This window comes from Condylura cristata, unplaced genomic scaffold (assembly GCF_000260355.1).
Source record: "Condylura cristata isolate star-nosed mole 26May11 unplaced genomic scaffold, ConCri1.0 scaffold00006, whole genome shotgun sequence".
Classification (NCBI taxonomy): Eukaryota; Metazoa; Chordata; class Mammalia; order Eulipotyphla; family Talpidae; genus Condylura; species Condylura cristata.
The window spans coordinates 52,970,663-52,981,542 of record NW_004567107.1 but is presented as its reverse complement, the minus strand read 5'-3'; the positions used below and the strand labels follow the sequence as shown (position 1 = coordinate 52,981,542).

General features: G+C 38.2%; 1 protein-coding gene across 2 annotated transcripts in view; it reads right to left on the bottom strand.

Moving 5' to 3' along the window:
• The window catches only part of ADAMTSL1 (ADAMTS-like 1), a 340,785-nt gene that overhangs the window by 304,914 nt on the left and 24,991 nt on the right, over positions 1 to 10,880 (bottom strand). For both annotated transcript variants that reach the window (XM_004677681.2, XM_012721598.1), the window contains exon 2: positions 4,072 to 4,199. In XM_004677681.2, coding sequence (XP_004677738.1) covers positions 4,072 to 4,199 — 128 coding nt within the window. The remainder of the gene's footprint in view (positions 1 to 4,071; positions 4,200 to 10,880) is intronic.

The following is a 10,880-nucleotide window of genomic DNA, read 5'->3' as shown; positions in this document are numbered from 1 at the left end:
CCCAATCACTTTATACTCTACGTGCATCACTCATTGAACTTAAAATCATTAGGGACACGCTTGCCATTACAACTTGTAAAAAAAAAAAAAAAAAACCTAAGCCAATAAAGAACTCATTTGCAAAGGACTTAAAACAACTATATACCAGAGACATTTTGTGGGGGTGAAGTGCGTAATGGGATCAAAAACGGGGGTGGGGAGGTGGGGAGGCAAGTGCCTGGGATTATGGTGATGGCACACGGGTGACTTGGTGATGGGAAACCCGTGGGTATTACAATTGAGATGGGAAAAAAAATGTACAAAATGATGTAAAAATAAACTGTTATAAAATAAAATAAAATTTTAAAAAAGACCACCATAGATTACACATTGTCTCTTTTCAAATAAAAATAAATAACTACCTATCAGTAATAGATTACCAATAGTTACAGTAACAGTTACTCAAAGACAACCTTGCAGAAATAAATGAATGCTATAGAAAAAGGCTGACATATATGCCTGTCTTTACTTAGAAAACCAGAATTATAGGTACACACAATTAACAAATATTTCAGTATCAGAAATTGCAGAAATCAAATATTGTTTACTTCTGTGAACCTCAGCAAAGGAGGGGAGGAGGTAAGGAAAGGATTCTGTTCAGTCTCACCCTGGTTAGGGCTTTCTCCTCAGCATCAAGCACTGACAGTTGGGAATAAAGGAACTTCTATTTTATGTTTGTCTTCATCTACCATCCCCCCTTTTTTTCCCCTCTAGCTCCAAAAAACCACAGAGAGAGGTTCTCTACTCAGAACCTTTATCAAACTTCCTCATAAATTCCCAATCCATCAGAGAACACAATTCACTCCAAAGTTGCATAGTTATTTCTTCCATAAAAGAAACGGGTGTTCTAGTGTCTCATGTATGTCTATAAATAGAATAATGATTATTAGAATAACTATTAGTGGATAGAACTAAAAATATCAAGCTTCAAAGTGACCTACAAGGTCATATCACCAGGTCAGGAAAGTTAATGTGGAGAGAAGCAGAAAGCAGGGAGGGGGAGGGAAAGATCAAAACAGGGGAGGGAAGAGCACAAGGAACTATGGTGATGGTTCATGGGTGCTATGGGGACTGGGAGAAAAAACAAAACCCACTTCAGTCAGCGACTAAAAAAGGTAAAAAATACATTCAATTACTTATATATGGAATGATGAAGAGAAAACTCAGTAAGTTCACTACCCTTTAGACTGAGTAAGACAGAGCATCATCCATGGAGATCGCAAGGTGCTCCCAACTTTCACCATGCCTGCATTTACACGCTTTCCCACACCCTATTTTTGTCCTCCTACTCTGACCAGGAGACTTATTTTGGTCACAGTGCTTTATTTCTTTTTAATCATGATAGGACACTTTATGTCCTGGGCTGTATTTTGACCCCAATCTTTCATAGGGTTTGTATTGTCAGGTGAGTTTACCCAGATGGGTGCTGATTCCGGTTTCCTTGAGACAGATGAAACATAGATTGATTCAGTCATCTAGTTTAGTTGCATCTTTTAAGTTCTTGCTGGATATGGAAATGCCATCTGCTAGGAGGCAGTTTCTTCAAATCCCTGTAGAATGGGTGGTTCACCCTTCTCTCCATTTTTTCCAGCTTCTTATCTAACCTGGTATAAAGTTACTGAAAGTATTCTTTTCAATGTTTCGAAGTCAAAAGGGGACATTTCTTTTATACATTTTCAGTTTCAGAATTTATACTCGGTTTTTCTAATTCACCATAAGTGGACAATAAATGTTAGCTCCTATAGTATTTTAGTAAAGTCTTAAAAACTGGAGTCTAACTATACTTAATAGTCATTTTTCACTTCACATAACATCAGTATTTGATGATTGCCAAATGACAGGATTTTATCTATCCCTTCAATTGCTTCTCAGCCACTCAGTAAAAGTTCTCATAATGTAACATTTTCATCACAGAGCCAAGATGGAAGTTCTCATCCATTTCTTATACTTTGTGAGACACATGTTTTGGCTCATCCTCACAGAATACTCTATCATGCTAATTTGAGAAAATTACATAATAGTAACATTCCAAATTTGTACACTTTGGCTTTGCTGCTGTATGTTTGTTATCAGTGCTATCACCATGTAGTATCATGTAGTGAAGATGTAGAACAGTTATGATATTCAAGATTAAGAGAACAGGTGAATCATAGAGATGAAAGCTGCATTCTTTCTAATCAGTTCAGGGATCTGGTCTGATGCGAGGTTAGCCTCTGTTGAAGACAGGCAAAACTTCCCAGAGAATACAACCCAACAGACCCACCTTCACTGCAAACCCAAATACCAGAATGGAAAAACTGATCTAATGTTTTGCAAGATAGGCAATAGAATTTCCACTGGGACCTGTTTGGAAATGAAATGGTCTGTAGTTCTGAAAATTTCAGTGTAGAAGCACCTATTGAGCTTCTAGTAACTGGATACAGAAAGGAATAAGGTTTAAACTGTGGATGCAAGAAACTCCCACTATTATTAGACTAAGTTGACATTTTCCTGAACCTACATCCCACTCTATTCTGCTCTTTATAAGAAAGTCTAGAAGAATCAGCAGATGCATATTTTTCCTTCTTCTGTTTCATGTTTTATATAGTAATTTTGATTGAACCTTTTACTTGCTACATAACACTTTTCACTGTCAAATAAAATTTTTCATTAAAAATTATTACCATGGTACTTCATATTTTATAGTATGGAGAAAAAAAAAATCTGGTCATAGACCACACAGCTAAAGAAGCAGTTTTGAATTGTTATTATTCTAAGTAAAGACTTTCCATCCTAACACCTCAGGCTTTTTCCTTTCAGCTTAGAAATCACTAGCCACTTTCACCTTCATCATCACTCTCAATGCTCAGGTCCCAATTCCCACTGCAGGATCTATTCTTCCCAATCACTTTATACTCTACGTGCATCACTCATTGAACTTAAAATCATTAGGGACACGCTTGCCATTACAACTTGTAAAAAAAAAAAAAAAAAACCTAAGCCAATAAAGAACTCATTTGCAAAGGACTTAAGTGGTAACACTGAAATCCAATATACTCTTAATATGGGGTTAATGTTACTATTGTTGATATTGTCACCACAATGTTTAGGATAATATAAAATTTACATTACATTATGAAACTAAAATATTTGATTTTTAATTTTCTTAAAATGTATCACTTTTTACTGAAGTCATGTTCATTTGCAACCCTGTTCATGATTTACAGGAGTAGGTTCACACCTCTTCAGATGTATGTTAGCATACCTCACCTACCACCATGGCACCCATAATCCTCCTCTGCAGGCCACCGGTCCCTGCCTTGAGTACTCCTCATGGTCAAATCTCTAGGGTCTGTTTTGGCTTTCTTTAGCCACTTTTCTTGTTTGTTTCTTTATATTTCATACGAGTGAAATCCCCGGCTATTCGTCTTTCTTCTTCTGACTTATTTTAGTTTAATTCCCTTCAGTTCTGTTCATGTTGTCAAAAATGGCAAGCTTTCACCATTATTGAAAATAGCTGAGTAGTATTTCATTGTATATACGTGCCATATCTCTTTAATCCACTCATCTATCCTGGGGCATTAGGTTGTTTCAGTAACTTGGTGAATGTAGACAGTGCTGCAATTGAACATCTATCCTTCAAGCTGGTGTTGTGTAGTATTCTAATACCTAGGAGTGGTGTGCTGCATAATCTATAGTATATCTATGTTGAATATTTGTCATAGTGTTTTCCATGGGGATGGATCAGTCTACATTCCCAATGAGCATCTAGAAGACATTCATTTAATCCTCCTTCCAGTTTCAACACAAAAACAGATAAAATTTGTTTAGTCAATGGGACAAATCCTATCTTGTTTATAAGGTAAGATTTTATAAATATCTGGCAGATGATAAATATAAGAAAACACATTTCATTCTTTATACCTCTCTTCCATGTCTTCTTAACATGGATTTATGTGCAGCTCTATATTTACATGACCCCAACCACAAAAGTATGTTTCATCCTAGGCAAACACACTCCTCATGCCTACCCTCCATGCTTGCAGGACTTACTTGTTGCTGAGGCAGCGTCTCAGTGAGTAGGAAGCCCCTCCACCGCAGGTGCGTGAACACTCGCTCCAGGTGCCCCACGCATCCCACAGGCCGTCCCGCTCCTCCTCTGAGCGAGCTGTCCTGGAGCTCTGGGAGAAAGGAGAGGACGGTCAGCATCTTGTCCTCACCAACCCCAAAACATATGTTCTAAAATGTAGCTGATTTACATGTCTGTACATCACAGCTTTGCTGGGAGAAAGCTTGCTCCAATTCTCTAGTCTTTCCACTTTAGTAATGTCTACATATCTGGGGAGGGGATATTTCAGTTTAAAGATCCTGGGCTATAATTAAAGGTGACAAGAGATGGCACAAAGAAAGTAAATGGAGGAAGGGTCCAGAAGTAGGAATCTGGGTTAAGGAAAGAGAAAATGCACTGAAATTATAATTTTGTCCAGAATTGCTCAGGGATGTCTCTACCCTGAGATGCTTGACATGTGCCTATCAGTTCTGCTTTTCAAAATTTAATATTTTATACAAGATTATATATTTTTTGTGAAGCAATGGCATTTCTAGTTTTCAAGTTTTTTAATTAGAAAACCGACATGAAATAGCTTGAATGAGTTTCAATGTAGGAACTGCTTTAAGACAAACCAATGTGCATGTTATTGATAATCTTCCTAATCAAATCTGTATTTATTGCAGGAAATTTTCTATGTACAGGTCTCCATGTTGTGTTTCACATTTTTCAGACAGATGAGTCAAAGATTAAATGTGTGCCAATGTTAATAGAGTAGGCTCTAATGTTACAGGTGTCCTGGGTTTGGATATAAATTCCATATTTTAATAACTGTCCTTGAACAATCAGTGTATGACCTTTATCTACCTCAGTTTTCCTTTCTATAAAAAGGACAAAATATCAAACATACCACTACACACACATATTATAGGTAGATTAGCTACACTAACAATTGTTACCTATAATGATGTTATTATAAATTGAAACTGTATCACATCACACAGTGGTATTAAGTCTGCTCAGCTTGTCATAACAAAATACCATAAACTGGGTGGCTTAAATAATAGAAACTTATTTTCTCACATCCTGGAGTCTAAAAGTCCAAGATCAGTATGCTAGCATGCTTAACACCTCTTTAGAAGTCTCCCTCTGAGTCCTCCCTGGTGGCGCAGCAGGTTAAAGCACAGCACTAAGAAGCTTAAGCCACTTCCACATGAGTTCGATTCCCGCCTCCCCCAGAGGAGATCCACATGGCGTGGCAGACCTCTCCTGACCTGCCCGCTGCTCCCCTCAGCAGTGTACATTGATCTGCCTGTTCTGCTCCCCGCTCTGTCTCTGGTGAATCCTCTCACCCTCCGCATCTCTGGCCTGTACCCCAGTTCTGTATAAGTAAATAAATCTTAAAAAAAAAAAAAGTCTCCCTCTGGATTTCAGATGGGCACCTTCTCACTTTGTGAGCCTTCTACTTTATGTGAACATGGAGAGACAGAAAGGATACTAACCCCATCATGAAGGCTCCAACCTCGTGACCTCATATAAACCTAATTACCTCCCTAAGGTCCACCGCCAAATATTATCACACTACGGTGTGGGGATCCCATGTATCAATGTGGGGAGGGCACAATTCAGTTCATAGCCAAAATTCTATGAAGAGCTGATGAATATTACAGCCAAATTATTTTGCTGAATAAACTAAAAAATGATATCACAGTATTATCAGTGCTATCTTCTCATATCAAAGGCATATATTTGACAAAAGTTGAACTTCAAAATAATTTATACTTGGAAAAAGAGCATGTGAGAGAAAAGATCATGTTAGGCACTGTCATAACTTCATCCTTGGTGCTTTTCTCTGGGGATCAGTCTTTGGCCCTGCCAACCTGAAAGTGCCCCATCTCATCTGATCTGAGAAGCTAAGTAGGGCTGGTACAGTTTTACTTTGATGGCATATGGGGAGAGCATGGGATGTGGAGGCAATGGCAGTGGGCAACCTCTTATAAAATGTTGTGAGACTTTCAGATGATATAAGTAATGTGATTAGCATATAGTAGAATTGACAATGGAAACTCATTATTTAAAAACTACTTACTTATGCTCTACCTAGTTATAGTCAAGGTTATAGCATCCAAGCAAGACAGATCATTGGGGGAAAAAAAAAAGAACATACTCTTGCCCCCAGAAAATTGTTTATTTTACAATAATGGGATTAAAAGAAATCAGTTGCTGTAGGGCTCAGCTGTTAAACTGACTAATTTGATCTATTAAAGCCTTTCAAGTCAAATCACAAGCCTGGCTCCCAAGTGGTATCTCAAGGATTGTATGCCTGGCGAATGTTTTGTTCAGATTCTGAAATCCCTAAATCATTTGAAAGGAGCAGTAGGAGAGGTCATAGTTAAGAGAAGGTAGTGGCAGCCCTTCTTGGCCTGGAATGAAATAATGGCTCCAGAGTTTACTAGATATAATCTCTTCATGCTTCAGTTTCTTATCAAAAACAGCTAGGTGACCAAACCATTGTATGGATTAAAACAGTTGCTATATAAAAAACACATAAGGTGGGAACAACCCAATGTCCAAGGGTAGGTTTATCCATTTGGATAAACAAAATGTGTTCCATACACAAATGGAATATTACTCAGCTCTACCAAAGGAAGACACTCGTGATGCCACAACAAAGACAAACCTTGAGGACATCATGCCAGTTAAAATGAGCTAGACCAAAAAGAATAAATATTGCATGATTCCACTTCAAAGAAACACCAAGAGCCGTCAATTCATGTTGGTTGCCAGAAGCAGAGGAAAGGTTAACTGTGAGGTTAGTCCTTAATAGTTAGACTTTCAGCATGGGGAGATGAAAAAATTCTGGAAATATGCTGTGATGATGACAGCACAACAATCTGTATTCAATGGCAAAGAATGGTATGCTTAAATGATTAAAAAATGTAAATTTTGTCATATAAATTTTACCCCAATAAAAATATATACATGTATACATTTAAAAGAGTAAAGAGGTCCTAAATAATAAACAATATATAAGCATTTGCTGTTATTATTATTTTATGGGAGAAAAACTTTGCCATAGAAGTAGAGCATCTTGTCCATACACCCATTCAATTCACTCGTCAGATTTAGTGTGCATATCCTGACTTCTTTTCACTTTGTTCTGTATCACTGGAAGATGATTCTGTTGAGAGCATTGCAATATTTACCTGATGTAATATGTGAGAATGGTACATTTACACACTGCAATTTCTTTTATTTTATGCAAAATATGACTGAGATGAAAATCAACAGCATGAATGCTAAGATGAAGTGAATTCCATTTTCATGTGTGATAAAAACAACAGAAAGCTCAGGATGTCTCTCTGGTTATTCTCTGGATAATGCATTCAAGAAATAATGGATGGCTAAGATTTTGTTTTTCTAGAGAGGCAACTTGTTTCAAACTCTGTTAAAGTTGTTTGATATCTTTCCTATGCCTTGTCTCAAGAGGCACTAAGCTCAAAGGTGAGGTTTCACTGACAAACATCTCACATCATAAGTTACAAGTTTCAGCACAGCTAGACACATTAAGTGCCCACATTTCTTTAAAAGAAATCTCAGGCTACCCCAAAAGCAAGTCATAGGCTTATTTCTCAAGCTGGAATAAACTCCAAATTTCCTTTTAAAAAGTGGAACAAACAATTCATTTCAATTGAATCCATGTTTAATGTTCAAGAACATAAAGTGATTTTCCTCATCTTTGTGCCAGATTTTTATATCTATTAGCAGAAAATGACATTTCAGCAATGCCTTTTAGGAATCTGAAGCAGAAAGGTATTTACTTATTACACTTCTTAAGGTCTTCAACATTCACCACTTTTGTGCCTGGTTTACATAGGACTTGTTTTTATTCCTTTTTACTTCACAATGGCATTTTTTGAAATTGCAGACTTTGAATTGCATCTAGTAAGGGAAACTAAGGCAGATAAAAAAAACAAAAGATAATGCTTCTCAGACCAAATTTGATTTCCATCAATAATCAATAATGTAAATATTTTAATATTTTAATCCCAATGTTTCAAAATAAAGTTACTGATGTTATAAAAAAAAAAAACACCATAATCCAGAAAATATCCCTGATTTTACTGCTGGAAATTTCAGCAACAGTGTCAGGTGATATGACGGACTTTATGAATTGACAGAGAATTAAAGCACAACCACTGTATTCTGTGAGTAAAGTCAATATTTCAGCACTAGAAAATTTCAGGTCAAACTATATTTGAAACGGAATTTGAAGTGAAAGACCAGTATAAATCCTATGCTTTCTAGTCAATGTTAGTAAAAAACATTTGGGATTTGTGTTGAGTCAATGTTTAAGAAACCCAGTGAACAGCTACAGAAGACAGTGCCAGGTCTTGAGTCTACAATTTCATGAAAATTACTTTCTGTAAGATATTTAAGTTAAAAACAGACTAGCCACTTCTAGATCTTTGGTGCCAGGTAGTGACGCTTGAATATAGCATTGATGACAACTAAATCAACTATTGTTAAAATACTGAGCAATCAGGGCTCTCCCTGATGGCGCAATGGGTTGAAGCACCTCATTATGAAGCTCTCTGAAGCCACTGAAACAAGAGTTCAATCCCTGCATGCCAGGGAGGTGACCCACAGGGTGTGGCAGACTTCTCCTGACCCATCTGCTGCTCCCCTCAGCAGTGTACTTTGTCGATTTGCCTGTTCTGCTCCCTACTGTCTCTGGTGAATCCTCTCACCTCCACCACCTCCCCTCCCCCCAACTTCTGGCCTATATCCAGTTGTGTGTGCATAAATAAATCTTAAAAACAACAACAACAACTGAGCAGTCAATAATACCTGTTCCATCCATTGCTCCCAGTCTGTTAAGAAGCCCTATGCCCCAGTAAAAGCCAACTGTGTGGCTATATGTTGTGGTAAATGATCATTATATATCCCTCAGAATAACAGAAGATTTGAAGAGACTTTCTAAATTCAGCAATCTCAGAATGGTGTCACTTTCTTGCCATTACCGGTTTATCTACATTGGTTTCATCTGATAGTTTTGTGGTTGATTTAGGTGCCAGATGCCACAACCAAATCTCAGGTGAACAGTGTGGAACCTCACAGCTACCACAGTGAAATACTGGGAGTTAGCACATGAAACAAGTTTCCCTGCCCAATAGATACTTTACCTTAGAGTGACCTTCTATATACCACCTTATCAGGAAACCTCTTTCCCAGGACACTGGAAGGTTATCAAGGACTCACAAATGATGATTAGGATGAAGCACAATTAGCAGTAAAAAGGATCCAGGGTGATATTTGTTCTAAGACAGACACACACATACACCCCCCCCCACACACACACACACTATTTGGAAAATACTTTTTCCAAATGTTATAAAAAGAGGTCAAGCTATAAAGAACTAAATGAAAATGAAAGTAGGTGCTAAGGAAATGGATGATAGATTTTTATAAAATTGAAGTTATATGACTTATGAAGCTGTATTATAGGCGAAGTGTTTTTCAGATATCCACAGATCCTCAAAAGTAGCAAAATGGATTATAGCAAAGAGTAGTTGTTGCCATTTTAAGCTCAACAAGAAAGTGCCTGAATCTCTGGTCTCCCTCTCCTCCCAGACAGAACATTTAGCTTAAGCCATCTGAAGCTGTGTATGTCACTGGGAAAAATGGATGTCACACACTTCTAAGGGAAGCTGGTCAACTCCTCCAATAATGAGAGAACATTGCTCCCATCGTGTGCCCATGCAAAGCGAGAAATCAACATATAGAAACATGCAGTCCAAGTACCAAGCTTTGAAAATGAATCTGCAAATTCCATTTTTAGACCCCTACACACATCAGATCTCTATAAATCTTATGTAATACTTGGCTTCTTAAGCCACTTGGAATACTGGTTCTGCCTCCACCTCTACAAGGTTAGGAGCGGTAGTTCCCTGCTCCTGAGACATTAAGCAGTAACTGGGCTCTTGTGAAAGTCCATTTGTTTTTTGCTGTACTTTCTTAAAGCACACAGTGTGTGGATACTGAGGCATGTGCCTTCCCAGATATTTCTGAGAGCTTTGCTTAGGAAATTCAGATCATCTGGTTCTTATCACAGCTGCACTGCTGGGGGATATGATGAACTGCCAGTGACACAGTGCATGGTCTTTCAGAGGCCACTGCATGAAGCCCGTCCCTTGCTACCGAGAAAAAGTCAATTCTCTAACAGGGTGTAAAAGCTATCCAGACCACAGGACAACTTTGGGGTACCTGTCTTCCTTTTGCTTTCACTGTGCCGTGCACGCACACCAGCACCCCTGTCACTCTCCTGCTAGCTCTCTTAATTGCGCCTAAGGCTGGAGGGCTGGTTGTGAGGGGAAAAGCTGGGATTTATTAAAGTACCCATGTGCCAGAAAGTTTGCCAGAATTTACACAAATTATTGTATTTAGTCCTCATGACAACAAGCCAGGTCAGGTTGGAAAATTTTTTCCTTTTTTACAAATAAGAACATTAAGGCTCAGAGAGATCCAACAACTGGCATTTTGGTGCAAGAGAGAGAGCACAGGCCTGGGAGCCTGACAGCTGTTTCTAGTCATGCACCAAGAAACTAGACCCGGGCCCACTGTCAGGTCTGTTTGAGTCTGTTTCTTCACCTGTAAAATGGAACACTGATATGTCCCTCCCTGCGGTGATTGTGTAGATTAGCTCAGAGAACATATGTAAAGTACCTGATATAGGTACCAGCAATGTTTATATTCATGCTTTCTTCTCTCGGTAAAGATACACACACCCTCGTTTTCACACAGCTAATCCCTG